Source organism: Oxyura jamaicensis, chromosome 2, assembly GCF_011077185.1.
Source record: "Oxyura jamaicensis isolate SHBP4307 breed ruddy duck chromosome 2, BPBGC_Ojam_1.0, whole genome shotgun sequence".
Taxonomy (NCBI): domain Eukaryota; kingdom Metazoa; phylum Chordata; class Aves; order Anseriformes; family Anatidae; genus Oxyura; species Oxyura jamaicensis.
This window is the reverse complement of record NC_048894.1, coordinates 68,899,190-68,919,018: the sequence shown is the minus strand read 5'-3', so window position 1 is coordinate 68,919,018 and position 19,829 is coordinate 68,899,190. Positions and strand designations below refer to the sequence as shown.

Sequence of the window (19,829 nt, the reverse complement as noted above, 5' to 3'; positions counted from 1 at the left end):
GAAGAATAATTCCTTACCGTGTGAAAATTATTTGGAAATAGTTTTCAGCTAAAGTTTGTCTTTGTGGCAGCCATTTCAAAGGGAGCATACTGAGGCAATGACCTACAGTAGCACTAATACAATAGCTGCTGGATAACCTCCTTGAAGAGTTATGTGGTCTTAGTCCAGTTCTGTGTTGACATGGAAAACATAATCAGCACTGAAACTCATAACAACTCAGGCTAATGCTGAGCATCTTACTTGGTTTTGACTGAGGACAATGGCAAAAATCCAACACAGCTGTTGAGATTAAATTTAATTTTTGATAATAGTAAAACTGGGCCTCAAGAAAGTATAAAGAGGGAACCACTATTTATTCTTTAGGAGAAAGGGACAGCATACTTTTGGGTACTTTGACTTTTCATGCTCTGCTTTGACCATGACACATTTCTCTGGGACTTGATTCATCTAAAAACAAACAAACTGAAGAAAGCTTTTGCATTTTGTGACCCTTTGGTGACAGTGACTGCCACCTCAGTGAAAAATACCAGCCATTGTGATGATGGCAACATGGTGCATCATCCCTTTCCTCCCTACTTCAGCATCTGGCGAAGAAACAGCAAGTCAATAATTAAGCAGCCCTATTACATACAGTTCTACCTGTTCATGGATGTCTTAAAGTAAATTACATTTGCAGCACCACCCACAAGTCACAGCTCCGTGTTTTAGATATGCACATTTGCACAACATTTGAAAACACAATACATCTTTTTCCCATCCTGTGTCCTCCCCACTACCCCCATATACAAATTTTTAAGGTGAAAAACAGCAGCCTGTGCTTGTGCTCATTTCTCCTGGATATATGAATATGAAAAAAGGCCTTCCACACACAAAATGAACCCAAAGTCATCTGTACTACATTGTCTCTCTGCACCAGTTTCTACGCTCAGAACATCCCAGATGATAAATTTAACACATTTGTCTAATACTATGAGTGCTTGCTCAGGACACAAATGTCAAAGTCCTACTGCCTCCAAGTGCTTCTTGATTACAGGAAACTTTTCCACAAAACTTTGGAAAGTTTGTGTTGCAAAGTATTGGTGGATGTTTATTTTGAAGAATTTTTTGAATAATTTAGGTTTTGATAGTTTAAAGGAAAATTCCTCCTTAGGATTCCAGACAATAATTAAGGGTTTTAAAAACCATACTGCTAACTAGGTGTACTATGGTAATTCTATTTTATGATTTTTAATGTTGTTGAGAAAATATTTATTTTTCTAAATTACATTTAGAAATCTCTTAGATCAGTACATTGGAGCGATGCGCAGTATTTCCTATTTATATAATTCAGCTTAGAAGCTTTCTAGGTGACATAGTAAATATTGGAACACATTTAAAGCCATCTGGAGAGGGGATTTTCAGGAACCGGAATTTCTTTAATGAGGGCTAAAAACATCTGGAAAGGACAAACTTGGGTCCACTCATAAAGGGCTTCCTATGACCTCAAGCAATCCGGAATTAATTTTTCAGAAGCTAAAGCTACTGAAAAGCACAGAGCATGTTCTAGAACACACACTGTGGCAAGAGGCTCTTTTGCATGCCTTTGTTTGGCTATGTACCATCCTATAGGCATTGCAAAGCAAGCTTGCAAATTTATTTTGTATTTATTTTTTAATTTTTTTCTTTCAGATTACAGAATATAGAGACTATAAACTATAAAATGCTATGGATAAATTTCTAGATTGCGTCTGTCTCAGAATGATAGTAATGAGGAACAAGCAAGGTCATAAATAATGCTTCAGTTTTCACCAAATGCCATTACATTAGAATCACAGAATATCCTACTTTGGAAGGGACCCACATGGATCCCTGAGTCCAACTCTTGGCTCCTCCGCACAGGACCCTACCACCCCCAAATCCTATGTTAAATACAACTTCCATTAAAAACAATAAAAAACAAAACCAACCAACCAAAACAAACAAAAAACAGATACAAAACAAACAAACCATCAATGGTACTCAGTTGCAGGCCTCTCTCTGTATAGACCCTGTCATTAGGGGAGAAGACTGAAATGCAAAGTTTTACTTAAAATTACATTGATAAGCGTCAGTTTTAAAATACAGTATTATCCATTCTTCAGTGCAATTGTCTTGAAAGATCATACTGAAAATGTCAGCTTTTTCTTCACTGTCTATAAAATTACATTAAATAAAATCTAAAAGTACAGATTTTGTCCTGATAAAGCATTTCAAAAGGTACACTGAAACCTAAGCGAATACCTCTACAAGACTCCTAATTATTCCAAATGCAGAATAACATTACCAGAATACAAGAACATAAAAGTGTACAGTGGCTGTTCTTCTTTCTACTTCTCTTTCTGCACAAGAAGTTCCTGTTTCAGACAAATAACACAGATACCTGTGTGTCCATTTAATTCACGCAGATTTAGTAAAGGTTTTAGAAAGCAAGTTGACATTTTGAATAATATAAAACTTTACAACAGTAGTGGAGGAACAGTAGTGGAGGAACATATATGCTCACCATTATCTTGAATAAGTTTATTTCTACTTTGCTCACTAAATATAAAACTGCCATCTATAAAACTGCAAAGGTAGCTAATTCTGTATACTTTTTAGAAGTTAGATATATATAGAGCCCCGTATTTCTGTGGGTTGAAATAAGTCTTCTATAAAGCTCCCTTTGTTAATTGTCCCAAAACAGATTTTAAGCCTTTTTGACTTTTCCCTTCTCTTTTACAGGTCTGTTATTTGGAATTTCTGAATAATCATATGACTAAACTACTTTTGAAAACTACTTATTTTCCTCATTAAAATTCTACTACAACAGCCGCAACTGCATCTTTCTACAAATTATACTGGATTTAACAAATGGCATAAACTAGAAAAATACTAGTGTCCTTGCTACTTTGAGAAGTGCATTTAATTTTAAACAATTAAAGTAATTGACATGTTTAAAAGTTGGTGGAGTGACAGATGATTTTGTTCACAACTTTTTTGTAGCAGCCTACTCCCCATCTCCCTTTTATTTTTTTTAAGAAGAGGCACAATCTCTACCACTAGGCATAAAGTTTTGTCTCAATCCACTTCAGAAAATCATATCCACTACATTGGACAGCAGTATAAGTTTACAACTCTTGAAGTTTTTAATCTCTGACACAGTCTCAATGTCTAATAAATCTTAGTTAGGATGCATACATATTGCTGACAGCATTGTTCAGATCAGAATACTGTACCTAAATCATTTTAAGAGTGACCTGTTTTAAACTTTTTAAGGAGTAATGGAGGAGAATACTGCTAAGTAGTGCCTTTTCTGTTTGTTTGTTTAACTTAAAAATGTGTGCTTTCATTGACTAAACATCTCATACTTACACAAAATACTGAACTGCAACTGAAGACAAATATTTACATTCTCTACTTCATACAATGACAGGATGTCTAACCTTCCTTGACAAGCTTGTACTGACACCTACTGGGAAATATTTGTAAATCAAAATCCATAGCCGTGAGACATGGAAAGCTTTTCAACTCAGGAGTGAACTATATATTAATTAATTTATTGGTTCATTATTCCATTTATTTGCAATTTAATTTGTCTAATGAGAACACATGGTTTTCCATGAAAAATTTAACAAGCCATAAACTAAAATATCAGAAGATGCAATATTCCAGCTGCAATTACAGAATTAGTCTATAAAAAGTGTTACCTGATGTTAGCAAAAAAGAAGCTGGCTAGGAACAAATAAATCTTTCTCCCTTCCTTCCTAATATTAAAATATATGATAGGCATTCATTGAATATAAATCATTCCAAGGAGAACTAACTTCTCTTTTACTTGAATGTTGAGAACTCATTGCAGCTCCTATCGGAATCCAGTACAAACTTCTATCGAGTTTGACAGGTATTAAATCAATCCTCAACAATTTTAAAGCTGTTATTCAATTTAATCATGTAAATATTGCAAGTATAAGCTAAAACACTTTCTTCATGTACCAACGACATAAAACAGCTTTGAAAGTATTCCTTTTTCTATTCTTCCCAAATGGTAGAAGCTACTGAATAAGAATTTTAATATTACAAAATCCCTCTGTGGAACATGGTTGTGCCCAGACAGCCCATAATATCACCTTGCTAGAATACTGATGAAGATAAGAATTGTATCTATCAGATATGTTCTGTTTTGAGAAAATCAGACATGCTAAGATTTGATTTGACTTTTTTTTTTAGCATTTGAAGAGAAAAAATGTTTTTCTTTAAGTGTTAGAAAGTGCCTTCAAAGACAATTTATGCACTTCCAGTTAAATCAAGAACTAAGACATATCATATAAAAAATGAAAATTACTGAATAAATACTGAATAAAATAACATGGCAACAGATGGTCTTTGGGTAGTCCTGCAACAAATAAGTTTGCCAATAGGCAGATACAGACTATGAAGTAAAGTGTTTTCAAATGATCTTCAGCATAAAAAATTCTGTGAGATTCTAAAAGACAAACACATTTTCAATGTTAATATTTAGAAGAAGCTTTTCAAAGAATCCACAGCACACAGTCCAGAAGTTTTTGGAAATATCTCTTTATTTTCCAGTGGATACCCAACTTGCAACAAGTGTATCATTGCTTAAGAGCCCTCAAATTGACAAAGTACGAAAATGTACAGCTCCAGTGCAGTTAATTAAGTATTGAAGTCTTAATAAAATTGATCAGTGCAAAAATAAAATTAATTACACTGTTAAATGCATTTTGTTATAAAGACATTTGGGCTTTGAGCACATATACATTAAAAGAATCTGGTTAGACAGAAGCCTTTTTGAGTTTGTCCTTAAAACAAAGTCATTCCACACCCAATTATACAGACAGGCAAGAACTTCTAAGTTGAATACTGAGTTTAATTATGACATTCATAAGTAGATGCATAAGCTGAGAAATATAACAGAGATCACCTTCTGTTCAGACAGGGGTTGTTAAAAATGAAGCTTCCCTGTTTTTCATGTGTGAGATACCTGTGAGACATCTATGTTTTTTCCATCCACAACAGAGAATTAACAACATTCCAGCATGCCCCAGTGTCGGTAAGTTCTCTTTTTCAGTCCAGATGCATGATGATGATTGATGAAGCTGTCAGACCTACAGTAGCGGGCAGAGCAGCTTGGCAGGAATTCAGTGTTACTGAAAGAAATCTCAAATACTTATTCCATCTCTTCTACTAACTTTAATCACACTATCAACATGCTGCCAGGATGGAGCCGTGACACCAAGCCATAAATTTACACAAGTAACCATTGTCACCGTATTACTATTGCAATACAGGTAAAGGGTAAATTCAGTTTATTTTTACCTGTTTCCATTCTACACATTGGACGCCAGTTAAATTATGGAAACATATTTCCTGTATTACCGGTTAGCTTGCAGCAGATTTCATTAAGGTACTATGTCTTGTTTTGCTTGGTTAATGAACTGATTGTGTTAACTTCTTCAGTTACAGTGCTGTTAAATAAAAGTTTTAAATAAAGGAAAGCAATACAGGAGCTTCACATACCCTGTATGAGTCATGGTTAGTAAGAAAAAAATCAGTACTACAAGCATTTTACCACTAATGTGATCATTTGTTAGACTGAAAAAGAAACAAAAGTTTCCTCAGCTGGTTTATAAAGTTCTGATAAGTTTATCTTAAGTAAACCAACAGCATGTCAAATATTTAAGGTAGATACTTGAATTAGCTATGTAGCTAGTACAAGACCAATATGTTTCTCATTATTACTCTTGAGCTTGTTTTAACTTTGTGTAGAACATTAAAACTTAAAAACAGAGTTCTGAGATATTTACAGGGAGGAAAGTGTTTCTTGTCAAAACTCACCATTTCTACATAAGGAAAAAACATTTAAATCTCAATTTTACTTCATAATACTGACTATAGGAATCTGAAGTTGGAATTATAACTGGATTTACAGCTTTGCTGGGATCTCTCATCACTGAAGTTTCGAAGTCTATTCTGCAAAATAAGTTGGTTTTCCTGAAATTTATAAACAGGATTTATAGATTTCCCAGTGAGTTCTCATCTAACTATGGATGGAGGCTGTTACACCTACTCTTTTGTGGAAAAGGGCTGTGGTTGCACACTGGGATGGTTAATGTTACATTAAGCTCTACTTTCCCAAAAGATATTATACACTCTGCAAATGGAAGAGAATTCCAATTTGCAACTCCCTGAGCTGATGTAGTAACAACGTAATTTTCAATTCCACCTTCCAACAAACTAAGAAATACTGGCATTCCACTTGCCCTGAACAAAGATAGGCACTTAAGTTGAAAGTATGCAAAACTTTTCTTCCCATACCAAACATGTAGAGGAGATTCTTCCTTTATCTTACTTGTTTCATCTTTCCAAAAGAATTTCAATTTAAGTCAGAAGCAATTGCGTAATGGCATAAAACCAGTGCTACTAAAAAAAAAAAAAAAAAAAGGTCTTAAAAAGAAACATATTTGGCCAATTCCTTCTCCATCTCAGAATACTGCTCTTTGAGGCGCTCCATAGCTTTTCTGTGCTCTTCATCCACCTCTGCTTGTTTATTCTGTTGTTCTTTCATGAATGACTCCCAGTGGGCTATGCGATTTTCTTCATCAGCCATTAGCTTGTCATTCTGAAGCTGAAGAGAAAAATGGGAATATTTAGCAATCATTTCCAGATAGAAATCTAATGAAATGAAATCTAATCTTAATTCATCAGAGAAACTGGGCTTTTACTTCAGTAGAAGTGAAAGTAACAAAAATAATACAAAAAAAAAAAAGGGAAAAAAAATTCATAAAACACAGTCAATGCAAAAGAAATGGTTAAATATTTGATACTTTTAATGATAGCATCAGCAACAGCACTTCTTCTGCAGCCTGGTGAAAATTAACTAAATAAACAGACACTTCAGAATTACTAGTCCAATTTTGTTAGTTTCTAAAAAGATGATACTTGTTGCATTATTTCCTCTTCTGACTTCAGACAAAGTTAGAAGCACTGTAAGCATCTGATATAAACCTGGATTATTTCACAAAGACTTGATTTTAAGACGAATTTTTTATCTTGGAAGCATGGTATTTAGCCCCTTCATTATCAAATAACAAAAGAAAACAAAAAAAAAAAACATTCCCCAACCACTCCATTCTCATTTGTTGAAACAAAAGCATTTTTCACATTCCTGAATACATTTTTAAAACTAGAAGCACACCACATTTCTGTTATACCAGAATGATGAGGTTCAGCACAGCCATCAGATCAAAGAAAGTATTGATTAAAAAAATCCTCTAACACAAGAGGAACATAGCGAAATACAATATAACAACATAAATATACAATGTTTTGAAACTTGCAGTTAGTGTTTCTGCTCTAGCCAGCTCTCTCTCACTACGATTAATGTTTTCCTTTATAAACAAATTATTTTCCCCCTCAGAATTTCATTCTGCTTGGTTTCTGGTAAGATTGATTCCTTTCACTCTCTTGTCTTAGAGAAGAAAAAAAATCCAGCTATCTAGAGAGATCATACACACATCCAATATGCATGTTAAAATGACATGTACTTCTGCAGACTTTTTGCATGCAATAGTTTGTCTTCCTTATGCTTGAGTTACAATAAATCTAGACAGTCGCTCTTACATATGCACTGTCTTCTAGCAATAGAAAGGATTCATCTTCCTTATTTTTCTTCTTTTTAGTATATCAGCAATGTTTGTTTTCTATGTATAGCACTTCTGAGCAGGAATAAATACTGTTATAGGCTTCAATGGACATCTGACATTATTGTCAACTACATGCAGTGGAAACCTATTTCTACAGTCTTCAACACTTCTATGCACTGCTGTCCAAGATCACCCATTTTAAGTTAAACACACAGCATTTCATATACATTATAATGATATTACACCAAGTTCTGTTTTATCTGCCACAGATAGCACCTACTAACAAAATATACTAATGTTTACTACTAGTTCCACTAGCACACTGTTTATTTTTTGAAACTGTCGATGCATTACACACTTACTGACAGGATTACACAGAGGCTACTTGAACTACACTCTTGACAAAACCACACTCTGGAAAAAAATAAATAGTTTGCAAGGAACGTGAAACTTATTTTTCTGCTTATTATTTTCAAGTTCCACAGCACCACTTCTACCTAAGGATATAAAATGATTTACCAGGCAAAACAACTGAAGAGATTTAGAGAGTATGAAACAACTAAGTTCATTTTATCAAAATTCACTGTGCAACCAAGTGCAATTGCTAACAGATGGGTGTCTTTGCGTACAGTCTTTTCAAATGATGTGTATTCTGCAATGTAAGTTTGCTTCTTACTAGTAGGTAAAGAATCTGTGCAGGAGAGACCTATGAATGCCACAGCTGTGGAAAAGCTTCAGGTGGCGCTGCGATCTTGTTAGACATCAGAGAAGAATGAAAGAGAAAAATTGTGACCAAGGACAGATTTCTCCTACACCCACATCCGACTGCAAGACCCAAACTGCAACAGACATTATCTCTGAAGCTAATGCACTACACACCTTCCATCATCCACGCATTCACTGCTGTCTTGTAGCAGCTGCTACTGTGGTACAGACTCTTCTTGCTCAGAACACCAGTAACAGCCTCTTGTGGACCTGAGCTCCCGCGCAGGACACCAACAGCTAACTCCAGCACATAAGCACTAAAATATTCAGTTTCTCAGCACAAGATGACTTTCACATTGTAGCTCTGCAAGTTCCCTTCACGTTGGCCCTGTTTTTGTTTTCTTTCTACAACATTCTCCACTCCTACCACATCCCCTTTTTACTCAGTGCTATTTACTTCACTGCTTTATTCAATTGACTGTAACACAAAGGAGGAAAATCTAATGAAATGAAGACACCTCTATAAAATACTGTGCTCTAGCTGTAACTGTAGCTCAAGCACAGCTAGAAAGCATTGAGATCCATAAAGGTGGATGAAATAATCTCTCATTAACTGTGCCATTGATAGATATGAAAAATCCTTAAAATACAAATGTATAGACATCTTGGCATGGATGCATACTGGTTAAGTCAAAAGGCCAGTTTCGAAAAGCAGTTTCCAAAAATCAACACCATTAGGTTAATCAGTGATCTGTAGAGACAATACTGAGCATTTTATAATATCAATTTGTAATTTCCACATAGATTTGTGGAAAGTTTATTTTCCAGAAAACAATACATGTACATTTTGATAACATGCCTGGCAAACAACTTTACAGGGCGATTTCATAAAGGTGAGGAAAATAGCATCCTCATTTTAAGACTAAAAAAAATCAGGTTATTTTTAATCTGTTTGTTATTTAGGAAGCTTTCCAATGCCCCTGCATTACATGTCTCACTCCTCAAAGACTAACCACTCAAACCTGAAGAAATATTAAATTTAAGTATTAATAAAAATAGGCACTATCTCCTCAAGCTTCAGGATCCCTAGTTATGAAGAATTAATTCAATTCACATTTAAATTCTCTCTAAGCAGAGAAGAACACAACTTCAGTGAACATAATTTAAGAGGTAAAATCTTTGAAATACGTACGCTCTCTTGCTAAAAATGAACTGAAAAAATAAAACAAAGATAAGGCTCTAGGTATCTCCTACAGTTCGCTGACATTGAGTATGACAACAGTAAGAAGAACGATCACTTTCTAGAGATTTATGTCATATATCAGTGATACTGACATATAATTCCAATAATTCTTTCTTAAGTTAGAATTAAAATTTATCACGACTGAAATAATTGTTAATAATTCTCCCTCTGACTTCTGCATGTTGTCAGAATTTTTGCATTCAGCAAATGTTCAACAGAATTCCAAGCAACCTCAAACATGCTACTGGTGTAGGTTTGAAAAAATAAAAAATATCTCACTTCTAAGATTCTAAATACATTTTAGCGAATTATCATCCGTACAAAACTGTGATCTGTATGCATGTGGGAAAGACACCAACCACATGCAGAGTAGTCTGTTTTGAGATGTTAGAATTGTTTGAGAAAGTATCTTTTTACTTACAGAATCTAATTCACATAAACCAACTCACAAGACAGTCTCAATATTACAGAGCAACAGAACGGTCCGGGTTCAGTCTCTACCATTTCCTTAACCAGATGTATTCACTGAGCAAGTGAGGAGACAGAACTGAAAACTTTTTTGGTTATGGCATTAACCCTGATGGTGGGAACCTATTTCCGGTTCCTGATACACTGAATAATTAAGCTTTTGATAAGTGATGCCTGTAACTATTCTGAATGTTAGAACAGTTGTTTATTCTTATGTGCTTTTTTAATGTCAGTTATTTCAAAGAAATACAGAACTAATAGATTCCCATTTTTCTACTATGCCCTTTATCTATGTGTAGGTTGAAGAGAGTAACACTGTCATTTCTATAGATACTTACATGTATTTACAAATCTGAATTCATCAAATCAATGACGCTCGTCAAATATCTTACCAATAATCCAAAATCCAACAATAATCCAAAGAATTTCAGTAGCTGTACCCCTTAAATGACATACAGCATTAAGAGACTCAATGGCATTTGCATCCTCATGTTCAGTTAGGAAGCACTTCTGCTTTACCACACAGCACAAAAATAAAGCATGCATATTTATATATGGATATTTATATATGGATAAATAGGTATTCATATTTTAGGAAGGTAGAATGTTTTTTTCTAAAATCCAGACAGTACTCGTGGAAATAATAAATAAATATCTTCTGATTTGATAAAATCAGTCGTTTCTACTGTCACGAAGAAGGTAATAACACCTGAATGTTCGAAAATGTGGATACAATTGCATGAGAAAACAGACTCTTTATCCTATTATATATACTTATATATATATAATCAAATTATTATTTCATGAAGAGCAATGATTCAGTGTTATTTTCTGTATTTTTTAACTCATAACTTTGCAAAACTAACCCAACTATCTTAAAGATAAATTTAAATAAGGCATTTTTTTTGAAAAAATTCAAATGATTATAAAACCATTTTCAAAATAAATATTGCATGTTACTTCAGTATTAAAGATGGTAATAATTTCTTGTATGCTGTACTGAATCACCCAAGTTGGTTTTATTTATTACTGGTTTTGTTTTACTGTCAATGATTATGCAAAAAATAAAATTTGTAAAAACAGATATTTTTTTCCAGTAGCTTTTAGTATTACTCAGGCTATTTTTGTTGAAACTGAAAACAAACAAAAAATCAAGCCAAATGCCACACCATTTGAGGCACAGACTAGCTTTCTTACCATACTAGTTCGTGTTACAAGCAATGAGAGGTAAGGCTAGAACCGGAAGCATTAGGCAGCTTCCAGTATAAGCCTGCAATCTTCCAAATAAAATGAGTGAAATAAATAAATAAAAAAAAAATATATAGTACTCAAAAACACGTTTACAAAAAAAAAAAAATCAATGAGACGAGATTCCTCAAATGTTTCTTCTAATGACAATCCTGTAATCACAAGTTATTTTACACCATTTCCCTTTTGTTACTTGGCTGATACTAATAACAGAAAGGAACTGAAAAAAAAAAAAAAAGCTGGTAAAGCAAATAATTTTCAAATTCATTCTGTTCAGCAGAAATGAAATTCATTTCACCGAGGGCTGTAACACAAATCACTTGACACCATATCTTACCACAAACAACCAAACTAAAAACCTCCTTTTTTTTTTTTTCTCCACAAAACATATGATTTCAGAAAGAAAAGTAAGGAAAAAAAATTTCTCCTCGAGTGGGTGAACTATGGTGACAGCTTGTTATCTGTAATTCAAAAAAAAACTTATCTACCTGCTACTATTCACATTTAGAAAGTTTCAAAGCCAAAAAATCTTACTATACAAGCTTAAAAAGAAACATTACAAATTCTGAATAGCTTTTAGCATTGCTCTAGCGCGTTATAAATTTTCTGAATGGAAACATAGAGCTAATATTCTAAAAAAAAAAAAAAAAGAATAATTACTGTTCTTATTAAGTGAGTTCATTTTATAATAAGTTTTTTTTTTTTTTTTTTCATTAAAGTTTTACTTCAGAGAGTAGAACTATAAGAAGTTATATATGAACTATACTTCAGCCCTCTCCCAATATCTACATTTGTGCTGGGCACAAGCAAACTTTCACAGAATCACAGAATTTTCTAGGTTGGAAGAGACCTCAAGATCATCAAGTCCAACCTCTGACCTAACACTAACAGTCCCCACTAAACCATATCCCTAAGCTCTACATCTAAACGTCTTTTAAAGACCTCCAGGGATGGTGACTCCACCACTTCCCTGGGCAGCCCGTTCCAGTGTCAGGGTTCAGTAGTGTGCTATTCACACAGTATTGGTATTCAACTGCAACTGGACTGCCCATCTTCACTGATCACAAAAAGGAAAGAAAAACATGACTATTGGCTTACATAAATCAATGCACAGCCTATTTTGTGTGATGGCCACAGAAATGTCTTCTGTTTTTCTCAACTACTACATGATTACTTGCAAAGTTTTATTTATAAAAAGATAACATTGAAATACAATCATGAAGGACTAATGGGAAAACATGAAACTAATTTCTTGTATAATTTTCCAAATTTTATATTCGCAGCACATGTATTTCAAATGAGCAAAGTGTAGCCAACTCAAAAGATTCCAATGATTCGCATGTTCCTATAATACAACCCTTCATTAAATAACCCATCCACAAGTGAAAAAAATGCTTCCTTTTCAAGGAGCAATACATATAATATGCTCAATGTTCTCAACTAACTAGGAAAGATTTACATTTCCATTCTGGTAGGTTAGTAGGTGTTTCTTGTTCCACAGAATTTTTTTATTTTTTTTTTTATTTAAGCTTTCCCTATATGTGACAAATATTATAGTCTGAGCAAGGAGGGAAAATAAAGCAAAGGAAGTAAAATAAAAAATAGTTTCCACACATCAGGAGATTGTAGGAAGAACTAGTGATCCATTAAGCTTACAGTCCTAAAACATACATGCTGCTGCAGTATGCACTTCATAAGCGTAAAAATAACCCCAAATCTTTTACTCCAAGTATATGAAATATAGAACAGTACATTTTTGATTTGCTATACTGAAGGCAGGTAGACTTGCTGTAGAAGCATATAAGACTTTTGCTTATGTCACACTATAAAAACCTATCCATTCATCCTTTACCTTCCTCTCTTCATGTTCCCTCTCTTGGAGTCTGTGGATCATACTGTTGGAAGCTTGCACTGAAACAACAAATCACAGTAGATCAGTCTGCTGTTCTAAATCAACGATAATTCTGCCTGAAAGGGACTTAAAACACGTAAGGCTGTTGCTCATCAAATATTGTAAGACACCGTGTCACTAACCACTGCAAAAAAGATTTGTCAGTACTTGCAGAAAATGCATTACATTACTAACTATATGTAGGCATATAACTGACTTCAACCCTTGTGCATGTTTTAGAAGCCAAAATGAGAAAGGCAGCCAAATCCTTTTGTGCCCATATTCCTTAATGTTGCTGACGAGCTGGAGTGTAACAGCACCTCAAAAGAAAAACTCGCAAGTTAGTAGGTAGGAACAGATGACCAGGCACTATGTTTAAGTTCTTTCTTCATTTCTTGTTTTTCCTCACCAAATATAAGAAGTAATTGAGTAAAAACAATCTGCACTGAGAACATCTTTATGCTGGAGCCAGCCTCCTCTATCCTAAGACTAAGTCTAAGAGAACTTGCCAATGGAAATAGAAACTGTACTCCTACATAGTTTTTCCCCACTAACTCATCAAATAATTAATGCAGAATTAAATTAACTAATTTCTCCAAAGCAATCATTTCTTTCACTAACACAGCCTAGTTATGAGAAGTGTATTAGTCATTTATCATCACCTTAAAGCCGTATTAGCTGGTGACTTCTCAGCCCAGCTGGAAGGCTTCTGCCCCCAAAAGGACTTGCAGTTACAAAATAGGTTCACTGCCCTTGCAGGTGAAAAGGAGCTGGGAGTGCCATGAAATGGAGCATCTCTGGTGGCTAAGCCTGAGCCACTCAGGCCCATTACAATAAAGCAGCAAGTGGTAGTGGTGGCAGACTCCCTACTGCAAGCAACAGAGGCTCCCACTTGTCAATCTAATTTGTTATCTAGGGAGGTTTGCAGCTTGCTGGTGGCTCACACTCAGGATGTTGTGAAGAGGCCACAAAGGCACAACTGTCCTTTGGGCTCCCCGCCTGCTGCTCTTCCAGATAGATACCAGTGATACTGCAGGGGTGAGCTCCGAAATAGGGAGAATGACTACAGGACTCTGGGTCAAGGACATGAGGATTCTGGTCGTGTTCTCCTAAACCTTCCTGGTGATGGAGACTTAACAGATCCTGTGGGTTAACAGCTGGTTATGCAGCTGATGCTGGCATCAGGGTTTTGTTTCTAGAAGTGTAAGACCTCCTCTGAGGTTTCAACAGCGCTTGAAAAAGACAGGATTGACATGACTAAATAGGGCAAGAATAGCTCTGCCAACAGGCTGGCCGAACTGATAGGGACAGCTTGGGACTAGGAATGACAGCAGATGAAGTGATTCCTCAAAAAAAAAAAAAAAAAAAAAAAAGTGTAAGGAAACTGGGAACAGGGTGGGCAAGCCAAGGGGCTGGGACAATCATAACAGAAGGGACACAGCAATCACAAAAACAGAGATGAAGTGAAACCACTCCAAGTGTGGGCACCTAAAGAAGTGTCTACAGGGAAAGCCTGTGCTAGGGGTAACGTCAGACTTGGGAGACTCTCTGAAGTGTCTCTATGCTAATGTACATAGCATGAGGAACGAACAGTAGTTTGAAGTCTGTGTACAGGGCTATGACCTCACTGGGATCACAGAGGTATATGATGTGACTGGAGTGCTGCAGTGGGTGGGTACAGGCACTTCAGAAGGACAGGTTGGGAAGGTGAGGAGGGGAAGTTGCCCTTTATATGAGTGAGCAGCAAGAATGCACAGAGCTCTCTGCCATGGAATGGGTCAGGAGCCAGTCAAAAGCTTCATTTCCAAGGACCACTTCCTCCATGCTCCAGAAAGGTCCATCCCAACAAGTAGGAAATCAAACAAAGGCGGCAGGAGGCTTGAATGGATGAGCAAGTTGCTTCTCACTGAATTCAGCCATAAAAAGGAAGTGTGTAAGAGGTGGAACCACAGGCAGGGGACCCAAGAAGAGCATGGATCTTGTGGGCACATGGTTTGGAAGGCCAAGGCTGTGAAGTATAAGATAGCATTCTAAAAGAACATAAACAGAAAAATGGAAAACTAGGGAAAATGCAAGCCCTGTGCTGAATGAGGCAGGGCTCATTCATATCCATCAATGACCAATATGTTGGAGCAGAGTGCACCAGCAGCAGGTTTGCAGATGATACACAATTGGGAGGAGTGGCTGATGGACAGTATGCTTGTGCTGCTATTCAGAGGGACCTCAATAGGCTGAAGAACAGGGCTACGATGCATTACAAAGTTCCACAAAGGGAAGATGACAAGTCCTGCATCTATGTTGGAATAACACCAGGCACCACCACCCACTGAGGGCCAACATCCTGGACTCCATTAGGAAAAGTACTGCCAGCTGGGCAAGGGAGGTGATCCTTCACCTCTGCTCAGCACTGGTGAGGCCACACCTGTGCTACTGTCTGCTTCTGGGCTCCCCATACAGAGAGAAAGAAAGAAAGATATGGACTTACTGGAGCAAGTCTAATGCAGTACCAAAAAGATGATTAAGAGACTGGTGCACCTCTCTTGAGGGCAGGCTGGAAGAGCTGGGAATGACCAGCCTGAAGAAAAGGAGGCTCAGAGGAGATCTTATACATGTGAATAAATATCTGATGGTAGAGAATGAAGATGACGGAGCCAGAATCTTCTTTGTAGAAGCACATGAAGTTCTCTGTAGAAACACAAGAAAACTATTTTTTTTTTTTTTTTCCTGGGAGGGTGGTTGAACACTGGAACAGCTTGCCCAGGGAGGTTGTGGAGTCTCCATCTGTAGAGATATTCAAAACCCAGCTGGCCACAGCTCTGAACAACCTGCTATAACCTGCTTGAGCAGGGAAGTTGGACAAAATGACCTCCAGAGGTCCCCTGCAACCTCAACCAATCTGTCATTCATTATTATGAACTATGTATTGTGCAGATATACATTGGAAAGTCAGGGAGTAATATCATCAGTTCATTCCATTTAGAAGTCATAGAACGTATGACTTATGTACATGACTAAATTTTAACTTTCAAATATTTTCATGCAGCCTTGTTATGTGTATAGCATCATTGCCGCTTGCTATTCTACGTATTCCAGATGCTGCACAAGTAAGCTATATGAAATTAAACGTTTACAAAGAGCTATACATAAAATGAAAAAGCCACACTGATAAGTTTCAACAGCAAAAATTTGGTAATTAAAGCTTTATGACCACAGTCCCTTAGAGTATCTTGTTCAGAAGCTGAATGATCCAAGAAAAAAATGCTGAAAATTTATTACAACGAATTTTAAATTTCCTTCTAAAAATCTAAGCAATAAAAAGTTTAATAAATGCTTATAACTTTGAAACCAGGATTAGCAAACAAGAATTATTATAACTACCACATTTGTGTCTGAAGATAATAATAATAGCACATTTCATATCTCATATCTACATACCAGCAAGATTTGTTTTAAATTGTGGGAGGAGCCAGGATTATGCTTTCCCATGGAAAAATTAAGAAACTCGGAGGTCACATCACAGCACGTTTCCAAAAAAAACAAAAAAGAAAAAAACAACAACAACACCACACCAGAAACTTGAGGTTCTGTCTGCGGCTTTAGACAACATGGAACAAATACTATCCTGCTTTTAAGTGAATAGCGTAAGTTTGACCTGAAATAGGTTGGACTAAAGTCAGCCAAAAACTTTAATGTAATTTTAATTGGCCAGGACCAATACATAGCAAAAACGTCTGTTATTTTCCTTTTAAATTTTCAGAGTAATGAGAACGAAGTATGTAAGTGGTAGAAAATTTACCTAAGGATGGTAATCTTTCCACAAATCATATTTTGAATCCAAACTATTTATTATTCCTCAAAATGATACAACAATGGAAATAAGAAACAACTTGCTTACATCTCTTGAGTACTTCATTCAGATTGTCATGCATTGATTGCTCACACTTGGGAAGAATGTTTTCATTTGCTTCAAATATGGTGCTCTTTAGATTTTCAAGTACTCGTAGTTCTCGGAGGCCACGTTTTTCCTGCCAGAAGAATTGAAAGACAATGAATGGCTAACAAGAAATTCCACTTTCCAAACTAAGACAGTTTCCCAGTTGATAAACTAATAGCTTTTATCTCAAGAATTGTACCACTGTTTACTAAAGTGTTACTCTGCTTACTTAGCACAATTGTTAAAATAAGTTTTGTGGGAAAAAATAGAACAAGACATCAGGTGCAATGAGAGAAATAAGTTAACTTATTTAGTTACAATTCTGTAATTGGGTTTCAAAATTCCCTTCCTATGAAAAGATATACAAATGTATTCAGTGCATCCTATTCAGGAAAGTCAAAGAAAAATCATTCTTTGAGACTTTCAGACCTGTACAACACACATCTGATGAGAGCTTAGTTCACATACTTATTTTGCTAAACCAGTACTGGGAGAAATTAGGTCTGGTTGAAATATTAGCTACAACCTTGATGAAAAAATAAATAAATTAATGTCATTTATTAAAAAAATAATTTCTGCAGACAAGAAGTCTAAAGCATAACTATATTTTTCAGCATTAAATTTAAGATTTTAAAACCCAACCTTTTAAAGAATAAGAATATATTCTTACAAATAGCCTGTTGACACAAGATTAAACTTTTCTAAACTTTTGCTGCCATCTTGTGGACACTGTATTAAGCTTTAAAGCAAATGTGTATTAGAACAACTTTTATACCTTCAGTACTTCAGCTTTATTCAGACAATCAGGCAACATTCATTCAATTTTTAATGATTTTCTCACTTAGCATAATGTGTTCCTCTTCTCTTCCAGAAACATTAATTTTTGTTCCACGAAGGTAAGAAAAGCAAAATTAAATTGCAACTGTGCAAGCTGAATCTATCTGAAGTACAAGCCAGTTCCTTTATCAGACATAAGCATATACCTACCAACAACATTTTCGTTGAACCTAAGAGGCTTGTTTAAGACATGAGAACTACATAATTCCCCTCCATCGATATTCCTACCAGTCTTTTGCAGAAAATAAAAAGTTTTGAACAGGGCATACATTATACGCAGAGACCTAAATTTATCCTTCTTTACCAAAGATGCAAACACATACTACAGGTGCAGTAACCATTTTGGGCAAGAAATGCATGCCAAGTCTTTCTGAAGCAAATTACATATGTATTCAAAGCTCTAAAAAGATGCTAAAACTGCATGAAGTCTCAGTTAACAACACCCAGTAAGACACAAATACCTACTTCAAATTCTTTAACAAAGTATCGTATTTCTCCCTGAATTACTGGTCTGTGATCCAGCAGTCTTGAATAGATTTCCCCGACATCTAGAAGATTAATGAAAGTTAGTTTTTCCTCTCATGTTTCATACTTGGCTACACAACACATGCTGACACAACATACTTAAATGCAAGGGGCACTTCCGCTCACCAAAAACATACAAAACCAAAAGAATAGCAGAATTCTGTTAGTTAGCTATCCTATTTATGCAGCAAACCACTGATTTAAATAAAATACGAGTCAACAGACCAGGTGCCACAGACACCTTGCTGTGAAGGTGAACGTTCTCCTCAGCCTTCTGTCACCCTGTTTTCAACCTCCTCCTCAGTACATGGCTTCCAGATCTTACTGTTAATGGCAGTAAAGAATTGATACACAGAAGAACTAAAGGCTGCTGTTCAACAGAAATTCACAGCTTGAGATGTGGGAGCCTCCTGTAGCGAGAGACAAGTGGAAAGCCCACCATACAGCAAAACTGTCTGCTGTGTTTCAGGGCTAAGGATTTGAAACATACTCATAAAAATGCACGTATTTACAATATGTGTGTGTATGAGAAGTAGGCTGGGCTCTCAAACAGGGAAAAAAAAAAAAAAAAAAAAAAAAGACTGCTTCATTTAAAGAACTTTGGTGACACGGCAAACAACACCAGTTTGAAGAAGCACTTCAGAAGGATGCCAAGCGGCTAGTGCCTCCCAGAGGCACGCTCCTGCGCTTCCTCTTCCTACCTTGGGGCTCTCCCTCTCCATTGCACCCCCCTGCATTTGTCCCACAGCCCGAGCCACACCCCAGCAAGAAACGCACCACCCCCGCGGGCCTACCCTTGATGATAGGCTGAAGGAGGGCCCCGGCAGACAGCGCCTCCCGCTTCCTATCGCCGGGCAGGGGCAGGGGTAAGGGCAGGGGCAGAGCCGCCCCGCTCCGGCCGGGGTACGCGGGGCCTGCCCTGCTCATGGCGCCCGGCGCCACGCCTCCCCGTGACGCCATCACCGTGCGCCCGCCGCCGTTGCTGTGGCAACCGTAGGGCCTGGCCCAGGTGGGGGGCCTGAAGCTGCCGGGCCGGGCCGAAGGAGGGCTCCCAGGGGGGTCTTCTCGGCAGTCCTGCTCGCTTCTGGCACCCCGCGCTGTTCTGGAAACGAAATTAAAATAACAAACAAACAACAACAACAACAACAAAAACCCCACCACCACCACCACAAGGTGCAGTTGCTAGTTTTAATAGATAAGGCACGAATTCGCATAAATCAATTTGCTTCCAAACAATCATTAGTCGTGGTTTATGAAAATTAAGACTAGTAGTCTACTTCGTAAACAAAGAAAAAAATGACTTAAAGTCCCCATATG

General features: G+C 36.5%; 1 protein-coding gene across 1 annotated transcript; it reads right to left on the bottom strand.

The window, feature by feature from the left end:
- Positions 1-4,556: 4,556 nt before the first annotated feature.
- Positions 4,557-19,487, bottom strand: BLOC1S5 (biogenesis of lysosomal organelles complex 1 subunit 5). Its single transcript, XM_035317491.1, has 5 exons — positions 19,307-19,487; positions 18,453-18,535; positions 17,112-17,241; positions 13,178-13,236; positions 4,557-6,643 (listed from the first exon to the last, which is right to left on the bottom strand). Exons 1-5 carry the CDS (start codon positions 19,470-19,472, stop codon positions 6,464-6,466), a joined length of 618 nt encoding a protein of 205 aa, XP_035173382.1. The 5' UTR covers positions 19,473-19,487; the 3' UTR covers positions 4,557-6,463.
- Between the last annotated feature and the right edge of the window lie 342 nt (positions 19,488-19,829).